The sequence below is a fragment of the Engystomops pustulosus genome, chromosome 1 (assembly GCF_040894005.1).
Source record: "Engystomops pustulosus chromosome 1, aEngPut4.maternal, whole genome shotgun sequence".
NCBI classification, from domain to species: Eukaryota; Metazoa; Chordata; class Amphibia; order Anura; family Leptodactylidae; genus Engystomops; species Engystomops pustulosus.
Window position 1 is genome coordinate 59,607,944 of NC_092411.1, and position 26,683 is coordinate 59,634,626.

Genomic DNA, 26,683 nt, shown 5'->3' on the forward strand with positions numbered 1-26,683 from the left:
CACGTACCTTTGTTGGACCCCTCGTTGCTCTGTCAGACTAATGGAGCACACGGCAGCGCATGACCATTCTGCTCCATTGATCTCTGTGCCTAGATCTCTGTCAACTCCACAGAAATTAATGAAGTAGAATGGTCATGTGCGGCCACCTGCTACATTAGTCTGACGGATCAATGAGGACTCCAATGGAGGTACCCCATCAAACCCCTAGTTTCCGTGATTCCATTGAAAGTGTCTAACTTTTGTCTGTGGGAAAACCTCTTTAACTAGGACAAAATATTTTAAAGCTCCACCCCATGACTGGGCAGACAGTTTAACAGGATATTAACCCTGGAATTCTTTGAGATATTTCTAAAATACACTTATGAAGAAAAATCTGCATACTACCTAATAGTAAGGTGTTTTCCTATGGAGAACCCCCAGAGACAGTTAAAGCTAGCCTCATATACCATTTTACACCATTCATTACAAAGCAATTTCTTTCATGTTTGGAAAAAAACAAAGTAACACAACCACAATAGACAAGACCATACAAAAACAACTTCTTTTATTCTGATTGCCAAATTATTTAAGGCAGGTATAAAAAGAAAGCATTCAATATACATTTTACATAAAATAAACTAGATTACAGCATAAAACAAGTAACCAGGCAATGGCATTATATTCTCTTTTTCTAAAACTGGATAATTGTAAACATTAAAAAAGACTGCAGGACTATTCAAGTAATAGAACAATCACAGATGTCTTGTGGTATGCAGGTTTTCAGGTTATTTGTCATTCAAGATTAAAAGAGACATTTTATTATTCACAGATGTTCATTATTTACTTATTGTAATTTATACATTATTTACAACCCTTTTATTTACTTTAACTGTGGTACTGGCAACCCCATGCCTTCCATATGTATATTTTCACAATACACAATTACAATAAAACAATTATTACAGTAACATTTTACACGGATGCATCTTAAAGGGAGCCACCAAATAGACATCTACATTGTACCAAAGTATCGTCATTACAGCCTGCTTCTTACAGCCTACGGCCAATATGATTAGTTTCTGCAAATTTCAGGCACATGGATACATAACATTATTTACAATTTAAGGAAAAAAAATAATCAACAGCCATTTGTAGTAAACACTATTCAACATGACAAATACATTTTACTGGTTGGTGTGCAGTTTAGCAGCAGACCCTACATATGTGCGAGCCTGGTTACCGATACAAAAGAAAGTAAAGAATATATATTTATATATATTTATATATTTGTGTGCATGTTAATATACAAAACAAATTTGTGGTCAGGATTATATATATATATATATATATATATATATATATATATATAGTTCCGACCTACAAACACCTAATTACAGAAACATGTTACTCTGTTATAAAAAGAAAAATCTGAAATTTACAAAAAGAAGAAAAGAACAAAACAATGAAATGATTTTTTTTTTGCCTGCCACTTAGGCAATCTTATATTAACACCATGGAACTGATGTCTGTAATAAATTGCTCTTCCATGTGATCCAGTCACATGATTTAATGTACATTTTCAATGTATTCATTCCCTGGAAGAAAAAGAGAAAGAAAAGATACATTTAGTTTACATGTATAGCGTTGAATACAGTAGATCACTTTAACAACATTATTTTTGTCTTACATCTAATCGGACTTAAGATACCAAAAGGTTAGAAAATACATTTACTGCCATCTCTTGGGTGCCCTTTACTCAGATGTATAAAGTTTCATTGTTGAAATAGTTCTCATCTTAGATTCAAATCTGTGTAATGTAAACTACTGGCCACAGTAAATCCATGTGACAAAAATCTAAGACTGTACAAGATCAAACAGTAGAGAAGAGTTTCATCTTGACATTTAAGTAAAATGGTATGAAGTGGAAACGTTTCATGGTTAAGAAGGTTGAATATTGGAACTGATGGCTTGAAGACTTCAATGGTATCCTTTATATTCCTGGTAACATTTTTAGAATATATTAACATCATTTTCTAATAATTGGATTATTATTATTCCCTAATAAATTGAGCAAAGGGCCCCAAATAAATTTATCAGGTTGGCCCAAGAAACAGTCCTTAGACTGTTTTTCTCTTTTAGAGCCTCTTAAGTTTACTTTATTAAATAAAAAGGTGAGCTAATCCAAGACTTAAGAACACTTCACTGAATTTTTGAAATGCAGTTTAGTCTACTTCATTTAGGGCGTAATATGACCCAATCACATATATGAATAAACAATGATCATACATTACAGTTACTAATTTACACTGTAATGAACATATCAACAACATCTTGCACATATGTGTTACATCAAATGAGTACAAACTACATATAGGGAACTTTTAAGCATTTCTTTACAATGGCTCAATTTACATCTACAGAAATTCCTCTGTTTCCAGGGAAACGCAAATTATGTAAGGTTGGGCTGTTAAAAAGGGCCTTAATTTATTATAAGGCGAACTGTGGACTAGGGATAATATAATGTCGTTGACAGGGATCACTGGTTATGTATTATTTGTCATAGCACACTACGATTGAATAAAGCTTACAATGACATTCCTAAAAAGGAAAAAAATTATCTTACATAAAGTTAAATCAAATTAAAATGTGCTCATTACCATTTTATCAGTGTCTGAATGTCTAAATTTGGCATTTGAAAAAAAAAAATTAAATAAGCAGACACAATGAAATAGGATTCTATTAATTTACCTACCAAATACCCAATACTGAAAAGTTCCATCACTCATAAGTCTGTAAGTGCATAAGTATGAAAGGCAAGTGCGTACATATATTATATATATGTTGGACATATATATATATTTTACACACCCAATGTCGATTACTAGGATACGCTCTATTTACCTTCTTTGTGTAGGAAACATACCGGATGCAGATGCCTGAGCAGCCACCTGCTGAGTGGCAACAAGGGTAGCAGAGGTCAACCCTAGAGGAAAAGCCCCATGTGAGAACATTCACTTGAATGCAGTGCACATGCATCACAAACTCTGTCCCCTTTTTACATATATAATAGTAACACCATCAACAGGAACAAAATAAAGAGTCATGTTTACAGGGGCTGGTGGGCTGTGACAAAAATACACACTCAACCACTCTTCAAATGAGTTCTGAGTTGTGACAATCAAGGTTGAAAAATGTGGGAATAGGCTTTTTATATTGTAAATAAGGATTTAAAAAATCCAATTGCAACTATTTTAATGGAGCTACTGGAGATAACAAAATTAATCTGGCAGACATTTTAACTCTCATTATTTACCCCACTTTACTACAAGCAGAGATGTCTAACGTCTTATGTAGCATCTACTACAATGTGTACTTTCTCTTTTGAATAGTACAAAAAATTGTATATTTTTTTGAAAACATACAAAATAACCATGAGCATTGTAATACAGCTGCCTTAGAGGTGAACGACAATTCACTCTGCTTTGTACAATATTAGTGACAGGCATGGAAATATTTACAAGGATTTTCATTGGTGATTTAGGATAAAAAAAACAAGAATATGATTTTGTCATAAAAGGATTATTTGGACACTGGTTACATGCAACCAGACATATTTGGAAAACTATGACAAATATAAGAAACTGAAATAGTACTAACCTTGAAATGGGTCATACTGCCCAGGTATCAGGGGATATCCCATACCAACATGTGTGTGGTGATGTGTATGTAGATGCCGTTGGCTAAAAGGTGAATGTCGATCCCTTTCTCTCTCGCTCTCTCGTTCACGTTCAGTTGAAGCTTTTTCTGCAAGCTGTATGACCAAAAGACCAAGGAATTAGAACAGTTTTTATAGTGTACTAAGAAAAGTATACTATAATGATAAAAATACATTATTTAGAAAGTAATTTGAAATATTGGTAAACCTTTAAAATTATCTGGACATTAAGAGTAACCAACATAAAATCATAATATTTTGTCTCCTGAATAAATCAATGTGGCCTTTCACCACTGTTTAGACTTCTTCAAATATATGTCAGAGGGAAATGCTCTGGCCACAATGTCAGCCACTGTCCATTCATATTCAGCACCATACAGATGCCGACTGTATAGCTATAGCTCATTGAATGTAACATTAAGTAAACTAGCCTTTTTTATTTACAAAAGTTGACTTCTTGTGAAGGACAAATTCAGAAGTGTTGCCATTTAAGATACAATATACAGTCTTGAAATCCTTCAATAACCTGTTTAGATATCTAAGGATAATCACTTCCTAAGAAATATTGATAAATCATTAAATAAATGAAATATCTTTTGGTGCATACTTTCTCAGCAACAACAGGGACTTCATTTTTGTAAAGCCACTAAATACAGAGATCTATATTTGTCAATTGCAGTATTACCAAAATATATAGAATTTCAGTGATGTGAAGACCACATAAATATTGTCAACAATAGAATATAACAGAGATAAAAAAAAACTTACAGCGGGGGATTTGGTGCGATACTGATTTGCGTGTTGCTGCAGTAAATCTAGTGCTTTCGATTCAGAAGATGTTTTGGAGTTAATATTAGGGCTGGTGCTCGCTTTCTCTGATTCATCTCTTCCTGACACCTTCCCATAAACATTGTAGTGAGGAAAGCCTGGTGAAAGGTATGCTCCTGTGTATCACAAAATGAATAATTGTTAATGGAAGGAAATTACAATATTACACGTGGTCAGTATCATTTTCTTTTTAGATTATACCATCCTCCTCTTAGGCTTAAAGGAAATCTACAATCTGGAAACTACTTAGTAGATCTTAGCAGACCCACAGGTAGATTCACGATGACTGCCTCATCCCTATACAGGTGGTACTATTTTCTGTATTGAAGCCTAAAAGTTTTAATACTTTATTTGATATATATACAAATTATGAACTTTGTGTAGAAGACGCACTAGGAACCACTTTGCCAGTACAGGCCGAGCCACCACATCCACAAGCAGCATTGACATGCAGGATCTGCAGGGCTACTCAGCGCATGGAGTAACCTTAGACTCTCAGAGGTTTCTGCATGCTCTGAGTTCCCTCTGCAGGTAATTTGCACATATATCATATAAAGTATTAAAACATTTAGTCTGCATTACAGAAAAAAATAAAAACTGTATAGGAATGAGGCAGACATCTTAAATCTACCTCTGGATCTACTAAGACAAGTAGATTTGAGATGGTACATTTCCTTTGAAACCAATATTATGATGCAATGATACAGGTGTTGTAGGTAAGAAAGCAATAATGATCACAATATAACTTAAGCATCATATTTATTAAAAGCATATAAAAGACTCACCTGGATAACTATGCATTAAGACTGGAGACACTGCCCGATATGCGGGATGATTCGGATCATACATCTGTGTATATGGGTAGGCATGCAAATATTGAATATATGATTGATGCTGCTGACTCATGGGCGATGAAACAGCAACTCTCGCATTTCTTGAATCCTTCCAATTTACAGGAGTTTTCCGATCATCATTTTTATTCTTGTTATCTTCCACCAACTGAGTTTCTTGGCGCTTGACCTCTTTGACCTCCTCCTTTGTGATTTGTAAGGGAACTGGTAATACAGTTTCTTTAATAGGAGTTTTTGAGTTTTCCTCTTTGATCTTTTTCTCTCTGTCTATTTCCTCAGCTTTTTGCTGCTCAAGATATTTTGACTGGTAAATATAATGATGCCAGGATCGGGAATCAGACTCCTTGAAAAACAGAAAGTATGTGTAAGATAGGCCAAAATATGATTAACCTTGATGTAAAAAGGACACTTTACTCTTCAGCCAAAATTAATTGCAATTAAGAATTTGGGCTATGCTGACATCATGTTAATGATGTTTACTTAGCATAGAAAATCTGAAAAAAAATCTTGCCATACACTCTAAGCATATCCACCTTACTTCATTAACTCAGTGGAGATCAAATGAGTAGACTTTCAACTTAATTTCAGAACATTATCATTTGTTATGCTACAAATACACAAAGGGATGATGTAAAAGACCATGCTATATCACATAACAGTTTCCAGTACATGTTCTTTCTATTCACATCAGAGACTATGGGTGATACATTAACTTAAATGTCCAATGGAGACATTTCAGTTGATATAAACAGAAACTTAGAAATAAATGGCTACCAAATGAGCAATAAAATATTAAATTATATTATCTAGGTCACTCCTGATTGAACTGTGTGTAGGAATCTTCATTATTTCAGTAATCAATCAGCTACAATATATAAGAATAAACATTAAGATGATAATTACATTATTGCTATCAAATAGCCAATAGCCATAAATGTTATATCTTACCTGCTTAAACCTTACAGTTGGATCAACTCCAGTTTGTTTCATAGAATCCATAACAGATTTCATCTCCACTGCCTCCTTTATAAGCTGATGGTTCTCCATTTGTTTTGCCTTAAAGCTATCACACTGAACTTGTTGATGGTTTTGGATTTGGGTTTTCATAGGCTCTTCTGTTTTATTGGGTATGGTCATTTTTGTACTGACCTTTGCATGTTCTGGAGTTGAGGGAGCTTTTGAAATTGTAGCTGATGGTAGATTCTTTATCTTTACATCCTCTTTCACTAGCTCCTTAGGTGAATTCTCAGGCTTCCTCTCGCATTCTCTTCCTGTTTGTGTCAGTTTTTGCTCAGCCATTCTCTGGTCTTCATAGTATTTTTCATACTGTTGTCTGTATGCAGGATTGGATGCAATTAGGGATTTTTGGTCCATGTAAAGACCATATGCATACTGTCCATAATAAAGTGACTGGGCTAGTGCAGGATGTCGTTGTGTAATAACAGATTGATGTTGTGGTGGCAAGTTATTGGAGTTTACTTCTGCCTTTTTAGCCTCTAAAATATCAGGCTTTTCTATCTTTTCTTCTTCTTCCTCAGACTCATTTTTACTTTGTCCTCCTTGTGTAGTGTTTCCATTCCCATTTACTGCAGTATTTGCTTGGGCAGGGTGCACATAAGATGGTGAATAGTAAGGGTCATAACCATGGTAGTATGGTGATTGGGATTCTTTTACTTGAGATGATTGAGAAATGGGTGTGGAGTGCCCCTTAACAACATTGTCCTTGTTACATAAAATATCTGTGGGAGAACTAGTCTTTGACCTAATACCTTCGGACCTACTGTCTGAACCTCCATCATCAGCAGCATCTGAAATATCAGAGTATGCTGGACTGTTTGTCTTTGTAGTAGCACTATCTCCACCATTTTGTGTCACGACGTGCAATGGTGCAATAGTAGGTTGTCCATTAATCACAGTGGTACACTCAACTCTAGAGGCACTTCCAATAGATGGGCTTGGTGCATTGTCTGTAAAAGTATACACCTTATCTGCTTCGGCTTTAATACTAGCCATTCGGCTTTCTTGAGTTTCTGCCAGTCCATTAGTAAGAGAATCATTTTTATTACAATTCTCTTTTAAAAACTGTCCAGATAAATCCTTGGGAGATCCTTTTAAATCCTCTACTTTGCAAACTTTAGATTCTTCTTCAGGACTAAGCACATCTTTGCTTTCCTTCTCCTTTAATTTTCTTTTTTCCTTTTTCTTTTTCTCCTTGAGTGATGTAAGAGAAGGATTTACACTGCTTGGCTCTCCCATAATTGTCGGCTTTGGTTGAATAGGTTTTAATGGGGGGCTCTTTGGTGTTGCCTGGCCAACAGCAGTAGTTAAAGAGGGTAATCCGGGTATTGTGCCTGTTGTAGTGTTTGTAAATGCAGCACTAGGAATTGCTATTAATTGAGGAGGAGTAGGAGCTGGTGCTGGAGCAATTGGCCGTGTGGTTTTTAACTTTGAAAGGTTTTTATCAACCTTGCAGTTGTTTGATTTTTTACTTTTTTCATTTTTCTTATCAATTATTCCTTCTGCTTCCAGCTTTGGCATTTCAACAGTTAGACTGCCATCTAATGCACAATTGTCCAGTGTAACTGACATGTTAGATATAACAGGAAGGCTATTAAGTTCCACATTTAATCCTTTCCTCTTTCCAGAATTTTTGACTGGTTTTGAATTACTAATTTGATTGTTGCAATTATTTGCCAAATCTCTTTTGCCTTTTGGTGTCCCAGGAGCACTTTGTAAACTCGGAGACATAGGAGCTTTCAACTGATCCAAACTTGTGCTTGATTCATTGCATTCAAGTGCCACATTGCTTAGTGCTTCCTCACAGTCTGAAACTTTATCCTCACTGTCTTGCTCAAAATCCAGTTTGTCTGAATCTAAGTGTGCATGTGCCTGATGATACCGAAGTCCGTTTATGTGCTTGTACTTTTTGTTGCAATTTGGATGTGGACAGTCTATTAAAACTGGAGAAGAGCACCCTTGGTCCAAAAACGAATCATTTTTTCCTTGTGGGGTGGTTGGCATGCTACGAGAATTAGTTCGGACCCTTTTCCCTGATTTATTGTCCTCTGAACTGGAATTCAGATCTAACTCCATTGAAGGCCTATTTTTTCTTTTACCAACAGGTGACGGACTTGCTTTAATGTCCTCAATGGCACAATTTGGGGGTGTCCGACGACCACTTGTATTAATATTTCCACGCCTTCCTTTACCAGTTGCCCCGCCTCTGCTTTTATTTTGAAGTCCTCTTACTTCTGGGAAATTTGTATCACTGCCTGGGGCAGATGCTGTTGCTGTTGCCGCAGACCTTGCCCTTTTGCCTCTGCCCCGACCTCCACGCATTTCAAGGTCACTTGTTGGTGAATCACAAAACCTGCAAAATAAATGGACATTTAGTTACTTTACCCTTTTATTATATGAGACTTTTTTTTATAGTGTAAAACATTATCGGATAGTCCAGTTTGCCAGCTTTTTGGCTTTAAGAAGGTTATTCAAACTTAATTGTTATTTCATGCTACCAGTTCCAGCATTGCAAAAAGTAATCAGGGCTTAGCAGAAAAGAGTGGAGTCATGAAAGCTCAACAGATTAAACATAATAATGGAAGAAATAGTGAAAACTATAACTCCATCCAGTATACATGAAAAAACTATGTACTATTCAGGAAAATCTGAATACAATAAATGGGACAGTGGGGTTTATTCAGATACAGTAACTTACCTTGGAGGAGCCCAGTCATGCTTTGTGCAATCCAATAAAGTACCAACGTATGTCTTATTCCGCCATGTGACATTCACAACCAATACACCTGCACATGAAAAGAAAATTCTATTGAGTTTGTGTATTTTGTCAGTTTAGAAGAACATTGAGAGATGCCGTTGAATATGTTTTTAATAGCTGTGGTTGACTTGCTTCCTTTTTTTGGTTTTAACAACCTCAGTTTAAAACCCACAGGAAACTGTATATATGTATGCACAATCAAGATAGAACTGACAGCAGGAAATATTTTTGCCATGTCCTGCTGTAAAACACTACCTTTTAGTGTTACTATTATTACACATAATTGCTTTCACTTAACAGTAAAATAGCACAATCTAAGTACTGGCTAAAAAGAAAAAACACACAAATAATCTCCTGCTTTTAGCACATAAAGAGGAGGAACATTTATTTCCTGGAGGGATTTCAGCCCACACAAAAACTCAATTGGCCTACAGGATGCTTATAGAAAGAAAGAGCGATTACCTCATATATATAACAATACTATACACAATAACTTTACTGTCCTACAGTTCTGAAAATATTATATGGTATTAATATGCTGAAAACCCCAATCATGAAAAAAGGCTTTCTTTTGAAAAAAGTCATCTAGCTTTCTCTAGACAAAAGGCGTTTTCTAAAGCAATTGAGAGAGCGTAATTCTTCATGGACAATCCTGCCAGTTCTAAGTGACTAAGAAACTCCATGTAACTAAGTAGGCAAACTACTCATTAAAACAATGAAATACTGATATTTGAACAATTTGTGAGCACAAAATGCATAAATGTAACTCATGCAAACTATTATCTAAAATGGTATTAGAGAAGTTGCTAATTAATACTAATAAATACACCATGTAGCATACAATATACAATATAGAACCTAGTAAAGACAACTACGGTGAAAGAGCTAACCATTACCAGTCGTGGTAATTACCATTTGGTGTTCAGATTTGGGTTCATTTTACCAGAACAGAGCCAAACTTGGCAACTCTGGCCAGAGAGAACAATGGATCATCATGTTTAAATTCAACATTTGTATCAGACCTATAACCTATTGCGGTAAGGCATAATCATAGTACCATGTAAGTGAGTCAGCCCCATCAAAATCACCAGGCTCAACAAATTTTGCTCTAATGTATATGGATGTGCTTAGATATAACTAAATCCATTTATATTGTGCTAGCCCTCTGTTTTCTAGCAATATCGAGCTCAGCTGCTATCCAGACAAGAATATTTCAGGACCTAGAGTGTCTTAAAACGACCAACAGCTCTTTTATATTTATAGCACAGGAATATGCCTTATGTATTTTAAACTCCATAGAGTAAACCGGATAGCTGTGTTACAAAGTCTCTGATCTGGCACATATGTATAGTGAAAATTGCTTGAAAGAAAACATAAAAGACACAACAAGCACAGCTTTCAAAGCCTAATATAAAACAGAAAACTTGCACAAATACTTAAAATAAATCCTTAGTAAAAGGCTTTTATTATTTCCTTTTCCCCGAGGGCTTCAACATTCTCGGCATAAGCCAACCAGAGATTGGCCAAAGCTTGCTGCAAACTATTCCGTGTGACTTGTTGGATGGAGATCTGTAGCTAAAGCCCCAGTACAAAAGACACAAATGTTATGTTATTGGTTTTGTACCTAAAACATTGTCATTTATTTTATTGTTTATAATCTTTACTATGTGAAAATGATTGCCTTAACTGAAGATTAAGACCTTCTGAAAGGATAGTAAATGACTAAAATAAATACCAGGTGTATCTATAAAAGACTAAATAAAGAAGTCTAAAATACAGTATAGAAGTATGTGGAATAGAGATAAAGCACCCCAATCATAATTTGCTAAACTCTATATTATACCAATGATAAAGTTATTCTAATGCAGGAAAGTTTCAAGGAAAGATTTAGTAACAAGAACTGTGAAGAACATTTACCAGCAACAATTGAAAAAAGATAGACCAAAGTTAGGTATATATATGCACAGCTGAGTATGAATATTAAGTGTGAGAGGCGTGAGGTATTAGGTGCGAGACAAGCAACTGCACACTACAGGGGATATGACAGATCAGCAAGGGAACACAGGAGGTCAAAATGATGGTTGTTTTTCCTTAAAACTGGAGAGGAGCGTGAGATGGCCCTCATAGACATAGGATTATTGCAAATCTTGTATGTTTATGTCTAGCAAAATACTTATATTCAATATTTAAATGAAATAAAGATCAGGTCATAGATAGAGACACATTGATTATGAACATCTATTCTCACCAACACGATGGAAAACTCCAAACCATTTATTCTCAAAAAAGAGAATCTTTAGACTTGTGGTGTCCAGAGCTAGAGTTCTCTCAATGGATGTAAGCTTCATGCCATCTAGTTATCTCTTACATTTTGACACTACTATGTACCCTTAAAAAATGTAATGTAATAAATTGAACATGATGGAAAGCCTACTCAAAACCATTAATCTTAGATAAGGAATATCTTTAGACCTATGGTGTCCTACAGTTCTCCCAATGGATATGAGCTTTATGCCGAGTTATTTCTTACAATTTGACATCACCATGTACCCTTAAAAAAATTGAAAAAAAAAAGTCCTGCAGGTCGTGGTGCTCAAATTGTGTGAACTTGTATTGTAAGCTCATTGACCCTTTAATGACCTTGTTGGACATGAGTGATAATTGCTTAACAAGAGGAACCCAGGTGTGAAACACTGTAAAGCATATCTATGTCACAGATGTCCAATCGAAGCAATGCTCATAACATGTCAAGTGTCTGCAGCCAGTAATAACATAGCTACAACTCCTGAAACCTATACAACTCCTTACAGTAAACCATTACAACCTAGAGGTCTTTAAATATCTTAGTTATATACTGTTCCTCGGACAAGTATATTGAGAGCAGATTGTGTGTGTGAGTATTAATTGCAAGGTTAAAAAATTGAGCAATACAAAACAAAAATATGATATGTGCTTCATCTATTTGATAACTTATTGTAATTTTTTATCTTTTTTAGCATACAACAAAAAATAAAACCTCTATCTTTTTTAAAGTATAGAAAACTAAGAGTGGAGGAAGGGTAATGTTTTAATCAATAGTGAACCTTGCAAGCAAATACATCAAATTAACCTTTTCTTCCCTCAAAGGCACTTTGTAGAACAATAAATCAAAACGGCAGTGATCACACATACCAAGACAAGCTGTAGCAAATGCTTTACCACTGTATGCTTTTAAACTGGGTCAAATACCAATAGTATTCCTATAGAAAACAAAACATGGTAGAAAGGTCTTGGAATATAAATAAAAAACACTGTAAAAACGTGTCGATACATTCATAGGGCAAAAAACAAATACCAGATACAATTTAGGGGATACCTATTATGTTTTCTAACATGTCCGAATATAGTTATTTAATTTTACATTTATGGGACTGTCCAATGTTATAAGGTAACAAAAAGTGAAATATACACATATGTGTCAGGTGACTAGAAACAGTTTCTGGGAGATTTTTAAGAGCCCTACTGCTGAGCCAAATGTTTGAAGAGTCATTTTAACCACATCCTGTAATCAAACCATCTGGAACACAGCGCTGCGATTAGTCACCCTGAACATTGGGCTTTATCTGAACAAATAATGTACTGCAATGGAGCTCAGGAGATAGGGCAGAGCTGACAAAGAGAAACATAATGAAACACTTTATGCCCTAGTGAGCTGCTGCTACTACAGTCATAAACCTTTGAGACACATTGCTCTGGTGTTAATGTACTAAGCACAGATTAAAATCACTGAAAGAACTAGAAATTACTGGTTTAGATAGGCTTGCACTGTAGGAGGCTGGAGAGGAAGGACTTTATTCGACATTTATTAATTACATCTCCTTAAGCAGTGAAGGGGCTAAACAGTATAATTCCCCATATTATTTGTAAATAGCCATTTATAACATGGCTAAGAAGGCAGTCAATGGGGCGTTTATGAATATCTATTGCCTAGATGATTGTGCTTTATTATTTTAGTCTTTGCACAAGGAGATGGCTAAGCTTGTATGTAGCCATCAAAGTATACTGAACTGCAGGGCTTTATACAAGGGGGTGGGGGTCGTCCTCGCCTTTATGCATTCTTTACACACAAAAAAAACAAGATCTTTGAAGACCTCCTCTGAAAGAAACACACAGAGAAGGCAATGAAAAGCATAACACAGACTTAGCTTTCCCCTGGGTCTGCCTGCTCTTAAACACAAAAGAACCTATCACCACCTCAATCACTGTCGCATCCCCCGCAGCCTTTGTTCTGAAGCCTGATGAGCTGTATTGATTTGGGAAAATCGTTCAGCTTCTTGGAAAACTAGACTCAAGCTTATTCACTACCATCTATTTCTTCCTCATGAAAAGACAGTTGGTCAATATCCAGTTGACTGGTCAGCTAAAAGCATCTCTCGCTGCTTTCCTTTTCCCTGCTTCCATAGTAACAGTATCCCTTTCCATAGATGTAATGAATTACATTGTGTCAATAGGCACTGTGGCTTGGTGGCTAAAGAACAGAACTCTATACATTTAGCTCAATATTAAGGGAACTAGAACTCAGCGTTTCTACACTCATAGATAATATTGTTAATGGAAACATTGAACAGAACATAATGTACTTCTGCCTTTCACGCTGTCAAAACAGATTATTGCAGTTCTGAAAAGAGTCTGCACTATGGCAGCATTGCAGATATGCGTTTGGAGGGGCATGTTGTGTGAAACACCTCTTTTACTACAATGGTTAAAATGCGTATTTTACAATAATATTTACTATATATTTAGTATTTATTTAATATTTACACCAAGACGCAAGTCTGATTTCTAGCATAGGCAAAGAAATATCCTATTTAGTAAACCAGGACCCTTGTATCTGCTCTGCGGTGGTATGGAACAACACATGGCTTCATCTGCTCTGCTGCAGGAGAATGAAAAAAAGCACTCACTGTTTCCTCTTGAGTCCCAGTCCCTTAAATCCGTTAAGACAAGCAATATATTTCCAAGCCCTCAGCTTATCAGTCAGACTAGCTGCTTGTACTTGTGCAGTAATTACTGGATTTTTACCTGTTTCCATTAATATATCACATAAGACTCTTTTTACAAACATGAAATCTGATTTTCCATTTAATAACTTACATGGAAAACACTGGACAAAAAAAAACTCAACAGCAAAATGACATTCTATGGGATCCATTGGAAAAAAAATCAATTTAGTGCCTTTGTTGTAAATGGAAGCCAAGATTCTAGTGCAAATAGAGCCTTATCTGCAGCATCTGGGCTGTAATAAAGAGAGCGGTGATAATAGTATTACAGAAGAGAACAGAGAGTCCTTTGACAATGTTACTTCTTAAGTAGTAATTACTTTTTTTCATTTTATTTAGAATTATAACACATTTCAAGGTTAGACTGCTCCCTTTATCAAGTAAATAATTTTTATTTTTGATATTTCCTTATAAGAGGTTTTCCAAACTGTTTTTGACAATGTACGCCCTTGTCTTGGAAATAAGTGTTACTCCAGTTTATTAATTGAAAAAACACATGTCAGAAGTAATAACCATTGGATACATGGACTTTTATTAAATGTGTATGGATGCTTTAAGAAATACTTAAACTAAATTAAAATAATATTGAAGTAATATCATATATTTATATTGTCCTCTATACAAGTTCATTTATGTACTATCCAATAGAAGAAGAAGCAGCAGCTTTCTCTAGCCATGATTCTTCTATAAATATTTTAAGAGCTAAAACAAGGCTCTTTTTGTCTTGCAGTATTGACCCTGGAGGGAAGTAACTTTTATGCCTATGAAGCAGATCATGTGTATTCACTGATATTATGTAGTCGCTGTTTATTTTTAGTCATATGTAATGGACTTCAAAATGTGGATTGTTTGGAAGACAAAGTTACTGCCAAGAAACTGCTTTTCACAATCTGATCCACTTGAAACATGAGCAAAGTAGTTTACAGATCTGATGTGTATTCATAGCTGAAAGCCACTCCTGTGCACTTCTCCTTCTTCAACAAAGGGACTGATCAAATACACATCACATTGTTATTCAGTCCTAAAAGCCTGAAAGCCATGGAAAAATACTCCAATCTACTTTCACATAATATGCTGCTTAAAGGGGTTGGCTGGGATATTAAACAAAATTATTTGAACAATAAAAGAGCAGAGAATGTGATAGACTAGAGACTCAACTACGAAGGGAGTGTCATCTGCATTTTCAGGGCACAACAGCACCTCATATTACAGCAACTGAGCTCGATATTGCAGCTCAACTCCATTAATTTGATTGAGGTTATCAATGCCATTAACATGTGAGGTGGATTCTGTGCTCGCAGGAAGTTCTTGAAAACCATCCTAAGGATGGATAATCAAAAGGGAAACATTTTTAAATACCTCTCTACACTTTGTTTCTTATACTATACAGAAATTTTATCACTAAAGCCATTGACTATAGTAGATCTCAACCAATAAATGAAGACACCTTTACTATGGTCAGTGATTGGTAGCAGCAGTCACAAAAAATTGGTACCTGGTTTCTACAGAAAAATAAACAAAGACTGAGTGATAGAACTAGAACAAACAAAGTATTTAATGTGCCAATTACGGCAATTTGTCTAATCAGATTCCAAAGGTGTTGTACATTTTACGGGCCGCAAGCAACGAGACAGGTAGTGACTGCATGGTGAAAAAGATGGGCAGAAATGGGTCCTACGGTATCTTTTGGGGTGCAGACAGTTGTCATGTTCCCAGCTGGATGAGGTACAGTCCCTCATGGTGCATACACCATCACCATAAACATGTACAACAGACGGTTATGGAGCCATGAATTAGCCACAGTTTATTTGGCTAGATCATGGTCGACACACATTTGTGTGCATGAGGTCTTACCCTAATAAAAAACATTTAAATCAATCCTGGATAGCCCTTTTAAGGGCCATGGATAGTTCTATTTAGTTTAAACGGAGTAAAATATTTTATGACAGCCATAAAAATGATTTGGTTGGATGAACTGTAAATGTGCATTTGGGTGTGTTTCTCCAGATGTAATCCTGTGACAAAGTAAACAGAAATGAAAAGAAGCTCATTTTTCCATTGTCTTATTTGAGAGATCTAGCCCAGCACAATATAAGACTTGGATGGAAATGAAAAGCCAGTAAAGTAATTGTTTACAGGTCACCTCACCTCTACTCCATGTGCTCAGACTAGCCATTATTTTCAAAGAACTTTGAAATCTGTAGCAAAGTGGAAATAGTCTTTTCTATATTAAGGGCTAAATTATCTACCTCCCAACTCTGCTGTGAAAAAAGATCAGAGTTAAAATCTGAATCCTGATATTACTGTAGCAATGAGACATTAAATGTTCATGTTGGAAAAGAAAGACATTTGGAGCTCAGCATAAAAGGGACACATTGAAAAGCAGCAAATATTCTGTGCTAAAGCAAAAGCTGTTATCTATTCACGCTGTGCTGGAGAGTGTGAAAGCAGTCTCATAAATTATGATGTTTTAGTTAAAGTCAAAGCATTTATTTGCTTTTTTGCCAGCTCTGGGTCCTTTTCATCTTTTTGCTACCAGGCCCTAGAGAACACATTCCTAAACCTCTGCTGGCAGCCAGCTGAGACCTTGCTAAATCATAAAGGCTTCTAATAAGTAATTCTGTAAAGAGCTTCAATTGCATTTACTAAAAATGATCATTCCCCATTAGGTATTTAAGTGGAATTCAGGGCTACAGAACATGGGGGTGGCAACAAAAGCTTTCCTGGTCCCTTACAAAGGATCAAAAGCATTGTGCAGTAAGAAGAGAACATAGAAGGCCTGGTAATAGAAAAAGCAATTGGATAACTTTTAGCCATTGACTTCTTTTTCTGCAACAACTTTTTGGTCTGTTGGATGAAAAGTAAATGTAGTATGAAACAATAAAAAACATTGTGTTTATAGGAAGATGCATAGCATTCCATGCAGTTCAAAGAGTATCTGTCACCATGTGCTAAATAATATCTGATTTCATTGCTGCTTTTTTAAAATATTTTTTTAAAGTCTGTCTATTGGTAAATAAAATATGCCTCCCAGACAGACATACATAAACATTATAGAAATGTATATTGACATATATGTTTCCATTGGCGTTTACCATGGATGGATGGATTTAAAAAATGTGCATCAGCAATAAAAAAAAGTTATTGATGACTATGTATATTTTTATTTAACATTTTGAAGTGGTCCATAAATATCATGCTAGATGCATTGGGAAATGTTTTAACCAAATTTACCCAAATTATTCAATATACATGCCTATTTCCCTTTATTAAGATGGACTTGTTTTTAGGAACTAGTCAGTAGTATCTTCTCTCAGTGAAAGCTGGATGGAATAATTGAGTGAGTATTCCAGATTGTAATCCCTCTAGGACAGAATGTAAACCTTTTGTACATGGATGTCCTACTAGTCAAGGGAAGAGGTCAACATTACTTGTGGATCCTCAAAGGGATAGAGCATTTGTTCTCTCAAGAGAGTTATACACATTCGAAAACCATTAAAAATTCCAAGTTGTCTGGTTTTAGAAGCTCTACTAATAGCAGTATAAAATAAGTAATAATAAAATGCAACTTTTTTTCCCCTCAGAAACCTAATATACCCTTGTTGCTATACAATAGGCTTTCAATCAAAAGATAATATTGATCACAATACAAAGCAGTTAAGCTGACAGAAATATATAGATGCTGGGATGTCAACTAGGTCGGAGATAGCAAGCAAGGTCCAGCATATCACGGTTGACCGGGAATGAGATTTTCTTTTTGTTAACATGAAAATACATGAATTTTTATCACTCAAGACAAAACAGTGTAACAAAAAGCATTATATATATAAAATGTTCTTGATCTTTTTTGATTGTTTGAAAAAAAATTGTACATGATGTCTTTCAATTTGGTAGCTAAGGATTTAAAGGACAAGCCAGTTGAGACAATTGATCCCTTTGTTCAAAGAGGTTTAATGTTTCTGTCTAACAAACCCTGTGATTTATGGCTTGATCATTACTGCCTCACCCGGTTCCTAAAGGCAGCACTGCCAGCAAAATCTACCTCCATTATTTATCTCTTTACTGTTTTGATTTGTCACAATTCATAGGCCCTTAAGCTAAGCCTCCATTGCCTCTCTTGTTCTACGCTTTTAGCCTACTATTAACACATTAAGCAATGTTGCTTCAATTTCATACTTAAGGTAATTCTGTATGTAACACATTACTGAGAAATCTAAACCACTCAGGAATTGCGTGAGAATGTCCTTTACAGGCCTGTGTACTTAAATTCCTCCCAGCAAGCAGCTGGGCTCCTCTGTTGAAACAGATTTGTGGCAGGTTTTAAGGCTAACAAAGCAGCACAAGATAAAATAGAGAAGGAATGAAGCTGTGGGAAAAATAATGTTGTGAAGGAAAAACCTTGGCTTGTCTCTCTACAGATGTGTCATCTTATCATATACCATCTATTTAGAATAAATAGAATAAAATATGTAATCTTCGTGGTTGATCTCCTAGCTTTTTTCTTTACACTTTGCTTTTTCTCTCACAATAGACTGCTGTAAAAGCTGCCTTGTCAACAAACCCTTTTTCTACATTCCAGACTTCCTTATCTTTAAAGAAAAAAGCAGAAGCAAATACTTTACTGCCATACCTAGGTACTAGCTCCATTCTCCAAACAATACTAATGGAGTGTGACTAATTGAGGGCCCTTGAAGAAAAAAAAGAGAGTTTTGCCTTTACACTAAAAATTGATAATGTTGATTTGCACTTATTCCACTTTTACTCCAACCTTATAATATACTTATAATAAAATCACAAAATACAGGAAGTTCCTCCTAGTAATATGTCCTGAGAGCTCCAACAATGTACAAATACATTGAACATTTTTAAACATAGGCATGTGGCAAGGAGACATCCTCTATGCCTAGAGGAGAAGTGCTTCTAGCATGGCCACAGACAGGGAGTTATTAGTGTAAGGGCAATGAAACTGTGTAACTCTCTGCCACAGAAGGTTGTTATGGTGTATACTTTATACATGTTAAAGAGAGGCCTGGATTCCTTTCTTGAGAACAAATAATTTGGCAAATCTTATAGGTTGGACTTCATGGACCGGCATCTTTCTCCAACCTTTCTCCAACTACAGTTATATGAAATCACTGAGAGTTGAAGAACAGTGACAAATAAATATATATAATTCAAAGATTTGCATCCTAACAAGAGCCCTTTGGGCATCCCATTAACACTCCACTCATAACACCCCTGTCTTCTTTACATTTCAACCCAACATTAGATCAAAATAAGACCATTTGTTTTTTGCCTTTATTTTTGCAATCAGCTTTCTATTGCACATTATTCCAATACATTATTGCTACTTCATTCAATACATAATGGCAAAGGTCACACAGAGATCTTTTTATGGCAACATGTAGGTTCATGTTTAGTAGTTTGTTTACTATAGTGTTAATTTAAATATTGCAGAGATATGCTAAAAGAAGTCATCTACTGTTGATGATTCTTTTCCACAGGATATATTAGGACATGTTAAGCTGCTAAGTATCTCCCATTAATTAATAGCCAAGAACAGAGTCCGATGAAGCTCTTGGTTTTGGAAGACTGCCAATATCCAAAGAGATCACATGAATTGATTTCTACCAAGGCTACGCAGCTTTTTATTGCTGGGATCTCTATTACTATTATAAGAATAAGGTCTTAAATTTGAGATTTAGTAATTTTTTAAAGATAGATTTTTTAAAGTATGGGCAACAATTTATTATATTTTTAACACAGAATAGTTTAAGTGGATGTATGTGATGTGTGGCTATAGACCTCTACTTAATTTCTACTACTATAAGGTGTTTATTAATGGCATAGATGCTGGTAGTGCATAATGAGTTGGTAAAAGGATTTTAAAGCTGTTGGCTGCAGATAGGACATCAGCAAAATCTTCCAAAAGAGTTTCAGCTGGGTATTTCTTATTCCTTATAAGAAGCTTTCACTTCACCAGCACAGTTGTTCACTTCAAGTCTGGTCATATGTCTGTGTGTACTGGATATGACATGAGCAATAATATAAAACCCTAAAATCATTGCATGTCTTGTTTTGAAATGGAAAAAAATGAGTGATTGAGTAAAAGGGTAGAAATGAAACGCAAGTGGCTAGAAGATATATTAGACCACATTATCTGAAGAATAGAGGTTTCGGGCACCGGAGAGCAAAAGTCATTTTTGTGGTTTTTTGAGTAGGTATGCAAGTAATGCTAACTCATCTAACAGATGCACTCCAAGCACTTATTTCAGTCTAAATTACTACCCATAATGCACTGTTATCTACAATATCGGCTTTTCCAGCAGATAATCTGTAACCCTGAGTGGCACACGAAATCCTCTCAGAAAGAAAACAAGAGCATTATTGCTTTGCTCTGGGGACTGAAGTGTAGACGCCAATCAATCAAGCCCTTTGACAGTTTTTACAGCCTTGACCCATTAGGACCTAACTAAAACTGTAGGATACTATTCAGTAGTCATTCCCCTGTTCTTGGATAAAGTCAAACCATAGGATTACTTATTGAAAATAAATACTATTTTAATGCTCCCATGGACATGACTACATAGATACTTTGAACAATTCTGTGTAATTCAATATAAGGTACAATACATCTAAACTGGCAAATAGTTCAAATAGTTCATGTAATATGGGACTGTATGATGTGCAGGGTTAGAACTTGACACAGGTTATACAGTAGCATTCTGATGCTGAAACCTGTCACGCATACTACACACAGGTATGTTAAATGTAGCATCTACATCTATAATTTTGGATGAAAGTGTGGCATTTACCAAGTATACAATTATGAGATCTAGGCAATGACCTGAAATAGAAATAGAGCCCATCCATAAGGATGGCAATATACTCATGCTTCATGAATTAAGTATATTAAACCTCTTTTTAATGCATGTGTAATTACAGGCATCTATACTTCACATTTCTTCTCCGCTACCCTACAGATATGACATTGACTGAATACGTTCTAGTATAGAAATTGGCAGAATCTCAAAGGGTTTTTCATATTGGAAAGTGCCAAGAGAGATAAAGTCTTCTTTAATGTTCCTGGAAATCAAAACTATTCCTTTCAGGCACTATTTATCATGTAATTCCTATAGAGATGGATCCAACAGCGCCTTAGAGCAGTGCATATATTGTAAAAATTAAAATATTCCATGAAAACACTAACTCAAGATTATACACCTACAAGCTGTGCCTATAAGATTGATGTTACCCTTCAGCATTGAAGCTTCTGAATATTCTTCCCACGGTAAATATTGTTTCATTGCTATGCTTTCATTTCAAAATGAATAAAATAAGATGTGAGTATAAGAACAATATCCTTCCTTATTCAATCAACTGAGGATTAGTGCAGCTGCATGCATGCCAGCATTCTTCTCATATAAATGGTTTCTTTGTAAAACAAATGGCAAAAGAGCTTAAGACATAAGAAAGCTGTTGCTTTCCAAGCTAAATACATGTTAACTAGATGCACTGACAACATGTTGTTGAGATTTTAAGGTTTCCTCATTAAAACATGTTAAGTAAGTTGTGAAGTTAAAACTTTTAGATATTCCATAAGGTAATATATACTTAAATATATACTTATTGTTTGAGATTTATGTAGCTAATAACACAATAAATGGATATTAACATCACCTTAAACCCAAACATACACTGTAGAATACTTTTGTGCAAGGTCATAGATTGGCTGACCATCTTATGTATATGGAGGCTTCCTGAATCTTCTGAGGATAGAAGTTGCTGCATGCCTATTCTTTGGTTATCAATGGAGATAGTTAATGCAATGGGTGTCCAGCTTTGGGGTTCTCCCTTTTTCCTATAGTGAACAAATGCACTTTCTACTGGGAATTCAATCACAAAGAGTGGGTGGAAGAATGAGCTGTCGACGGCTTTGACTAGCTCAAGTGTTTAGAAGATTGGGATATTCTTTAGTAATTCTCAAATAAAAATGAGCTAATAAATATAAAAAGGGCCCAATTTGTTATCTGAGTTGTGTAAATGATGAGTAAAAGTCAGTTTTATGGAATCTCATATTCAGTTAGAATCGGGTAATCTTCAGGCACAGAATCAAATCTGAATATTTTCTGATTTTCCTAAGATGATTTTGGTATATTCAAGAATAACAGAAGTCTATCTGATAATTTCAAATGTCCATTGATTTCAATGTACTTTTAATGGTTTCAGTTGCCTGGTTGCATCAGGTTTATTAGGCTTCTGTTATATTGTTTTCGTGAATAGTGAAATAGTGTAGAAACCCTAATCGATTCTTGCAAACGTTTCAGTAAAGCTGCAGATCTCTAACCATCACCTATTATTTGTGTTGTAAAAACAAGAAAAGATTCTAATTTAATTTCGGATAAATGGTATGGATGATGACATTAATCACATACTCAGCATTGTGTATGCAACAGTTTAATTAAAATGGCCAAAACTATATAAAAGGGAATTTTAATGGAATTTAATTTTGGAGGACATAGCAAAACAATCATATGTCTGATATTAGTTTTCAATTTATAAAAAATATAACTGGAGTCTACTGTCATTCGGTCATCCATTAAATACCTTCTTTACACTGCCTCATCCCCTTGACTATCTACAGCACAACATGGGTCAGAGGGTCACTTGTGAAAAACACAATGTTAGACAGATGTTCTAATCTATTTGGAGTCAATTTGATTCAGGTGTCTACATGTCAAGATTTTTCAGGATTTATTGGAAGACTAGTCGGCTATTACAGACCAAACAATATTTATATCTTATATCTTATATCTAAGCGTTTTGTGCATGTACAAAGGGAGATTGCTTCATTATAGAAAGCAATGTATTTCTGCAATACAAGTAAAGAAATCCAGTTTCCTTGAGATATCGTATTAGCATCATTCTTGAATGACTTAGAAAAAAGAAGCTTCCCTTCCACTCCATTACACTCCAAAAAGCTTCAAAGAGAATTGGTTCTCAGAATTTGTTGTATCTCTTCCCCGCAGTGTCATCTTATGTAGACTTTCAATATGTTCTACAAACCTGGCATAATACAGGCACATATCTGAAATATATATCTCATTGCACACTATAATTTTGTCAGTTTGTAGATTTTAATCTCGATGCTTCACATGAGGAAGTGAAGTGGCAGTTTACCAGGGAAAGCAGTTTGCTGTTCACTTCATCAGGGATGTCTGACAGCGCTAAAATATAACCACAAAGCTGTAACGGAAAAATATCAACATCATTTCTTACATGCAATAAACATACTGACACCCAGCCTTGCTAACTGAAAAAGCAACTGATAAGGAAATAGTTGGCATTTTCCAACCATTTATGAGCATACTTTAGCTTCAAGATAACAAGGTAATTAAAACATGAAATAATTGTGTAAAACTAGAAGAGGAAGTTCATGAAATGATGAAAAAAAAAACTGCTTCTATTATTTCCACATCTGAATGTATGCATGTTGTTTGAGGTTCTCAGCACTGGAGTATGGGAGATAAACCAGTAATTGTGGGGGCAGGGATTTTTTCTGGACTTCCTTTAAGTAATCCTATTAAGAAATACAACAGACAGTCCCTACATAGCCTGAAAGGGTTGACTGCAGGCACCAAATGATCTGACATTGACCAGACAGGAAAATAAATTCTGTTCACACTAGATTCTATTCCCTTTCCATGGGGAGTTCCTGTGATTCTTTCTATGATGCAAGAAGGCACATTATCATCTAATGAGGCTTATCTGTTGTTTCCTTGAGGTATAGAATCTATCAAAATAAAGTATTTTATAAATGCATTTCACCGGTAATTTATAGACTGTACAGCGCCATACATTTTCACATAAGTTATGATTCTGTAAACATATTATTTTCATAAATTATTTTCTCATAGAATAGCTTACATAAGATATACCATATGTTATTGTGCAAATATTGAATGCACCAAACACCAATCAGTTATTTTTATTGTCGAACAAGATCAGTCACATTTCTTCTACAGGATTTTTTACTACAGCTCTGATTATGTTCTTTGTAATATAAGAGCATCAGAAACCATCCCTCCCCCACACATTCTTCTATTTCCTTTCAAGGCAGGCAAGAAACACCTGTCCTTTTTATCATAACATGTTCTTATGGATTTTAATAACATCTATCAACATTACATGACAACTGTAGATGTTTTAATTATGAGTAATATAACATTAAGTTCTATATTATTTCATAATATATTAGTTTTTTATGATTTGTGGGTAAATGTAGAATACTTGGTAAATATTTTATCCATATAAGATAGTCTTTGATGTCCAGACACATCCAATGGCGGATGGTTAGGTTTCCAACTATCGATGCAGAAAAGTATGTCAATATTATGAAAAGTATTCATTTAACCTCATTAAAGGGTATATTGACCATAAATGTTTAGATATCTCACAAGTAAAACCTATGGATGGTAGACCTCTTCCTGTTTTAAGAACCTTTCCAGTAATAAGAAAGGAAGGATCAAATCCCTTCAAGTAGATTTCCCGACACATTGGAAAATCTCTTTGTACTTTCAAACCTCAGACGGGCTCTGTATATTCAATATAAAACACAAATATTGTATACAAAAATCTATGATTCTTTTAGTGACATTTTATGAGGTTGTTGTTCTCAACAAAAAATTGCTTTAAAAAAAATTCAAACATTTAAATTTCAATTTTTTATTTGTCTACTTAATTCTTGAAATTGTCTATTGTAATGAAAAGCTTTCCACTGTAATTAGCATTTAACTGAGCTTAAGTGACCTTGTGCCAATTTGTGGTGGACTGGAGAGATGACAGATGAGTAGTGTCTTTTTTTATGTTTAACTTTTATTTGTAACTTTTTTCCATAAACTCTTTTGATTCCCCTTTTTGTAAAATATATGTTCCTCTTTCCAATGGCTATTTGTAAATATATCAATGGTGAAACTACATTTTAGCAATTTTGACAAAATATACAACTCAACAGTGATATGAATGTATATCAACTACTTTCCGAGGCACTTTCATGGTGTGATGCATGCACCGTGCCAACTGACCGGCCAGTCTCTTTCAATTGACATGGGTGGGGTGGGCGCTGCACATGACCTGTTTTTTTGTGTCCTCATGCACACAGTAGTTTGCATCAGGCCTGTCTTTGTAAACCAAGTAGTTATATCATTGCTGGTTTGTACATCAGAAGCATATGGGCAGCATATTTCTCAGATGTCCTGTGTTTATATATATATTTATCCTATAGAAGTAGATGTCAATTTTGCAGTAAGAAATAGAATGCAAGGAGCAAGGAAATACATCTGTGTGGAGAAGACTAATGTCTAATATATTTAAGTAATAGTTCCGATGCACAGCCAAGGCTTTTCAGAACAATACTATTAATCCATCAAATCCTTATCAACTCTTAAGTAATTTGGTCTCTATTTACAATTTCGCTTCAGCTACTTTTCTACTTAAACCTTCCTCCTCCTTTATCTGCCTGGAAAATGTGGTTACCATAGTTTCTGTGTCATGCTGAGACTTGATCTGTAGAGCTGTTATTAAGCTGCTGATAACAGTGTTTCTGTTGCAATTTATGAGAAATGTCAGTTGAAGGCACAGAGAATTGTACACACTATATTTTCCCAGCTGGAGGGTTCTGTGAATGGAAAGGGAAAACATGAATACACAAGCTCTGTAGGTTAGAAAAGGCAGCATCCTACCATTGTTTGGTGGCTGATTGTACAACTAGTGGTGAATTGTCGAGCAAATGAAGTTTTGTGGTAAATTAACACAATATAAAGTGATCCCCTGTGGTTCAGTTGAGCATAACATGTGTGTTTTTTTCCATCCCTTGCCACATAAATGTTCCTTCCCTAAATTCTTATTTTAATAAAGATATTATAAATTTATAATATATCGCAATTGAACCTAAATCTGCAAGAATTCTGTTAATATTGTATTGAAATACAAAAAGGACACAGAAGCGGAAATAATTTGGATATTGTAAAAACAAAAGTCTTTAGAATGCAAAAAATGCATGTTTAAATAGAGTTAGAAAATCTATTTAAGTGAATATAACAAGAGAAATTTATTCTAAATGTGGCTGAATGACATTATGAAGTTTTTTGTGTTTTTTTTGCGTTTTTTGTATGATGGTATCAGGGGAGGCTTGTGATGGTATCTTGGCAGTCATCCATAGATCCAGCCACACCTACAGAACTTAACGGAAATTAAAAGCTAAAAAGGAGTCACCATGCAAAGAATACAATGTCTTAAGGGCCATTATTTTACCCAGTTATCTTTCCTTGTTTAAAAATTTATTGGAAATAACTGGTAATGAATAATATTTTTATATACATTTGGCTTATCAACCCATTTTACTAACAATTGTTTCTTTAAAAAGTCATGAAAATATTAGGAGTTCAAGTTCTGTAAAAAGTTTTGGTAAAAAAGTAGCCTACTGTGACATAAGGTA

General features: G+C 35.0%; 1 protein-coding gene across 5 annotated transcripts in view; it reads right to left on the minus strand.

Annotated features, from left to right (window-relative positions):
- Positions 1–527: 527 nt before the first annotated feature.
- Positions 528–26,683, minus strand: part of ZNF608 (zinc finger protein 608) — a 61,304-nt gene continuing 35,148 nt past the window's right edge. For 3 of the 5 annotated variants that reach the window (XM_072141415.1, XM_072141426.1, XM_072141405.1), the window contains 7 exons: positions 9,089–9,176; positions 6,322–8,743; positions 5,308–5,716; positions 4,463–4,638; positions 3,637–3,790; positions 2,881–2,962; positions 528–1,574 (listed from right to left, as the gene is read on the minus strand). In XM_072141415.1, coding sequence (XP_071997516.1) covers positions 1,568–1,574; positions 2,881–2,962; positions 3,637–3,790; positions 4,463–4,638; positions 5,308–5,716; positions 6,322–8,743; positions 9,089–9,176 — 3,338 coding nt within the window. In that variant the 3' untranslated portion in view covers positions 528–1,567. Of the gene's footprint in view, positions 1,575–2,876; positions 2,963–3,636; positions 3,791–4,462; positions 4,639–5,307; positions 5,717–6,321; positions 8,744–9,088; positions 9,177–26,683 lie in introns of those variants that run through there. The other 2 variants (XM_072141443.1, XM_072141435.1) reach the window with 2 other exon arrangements.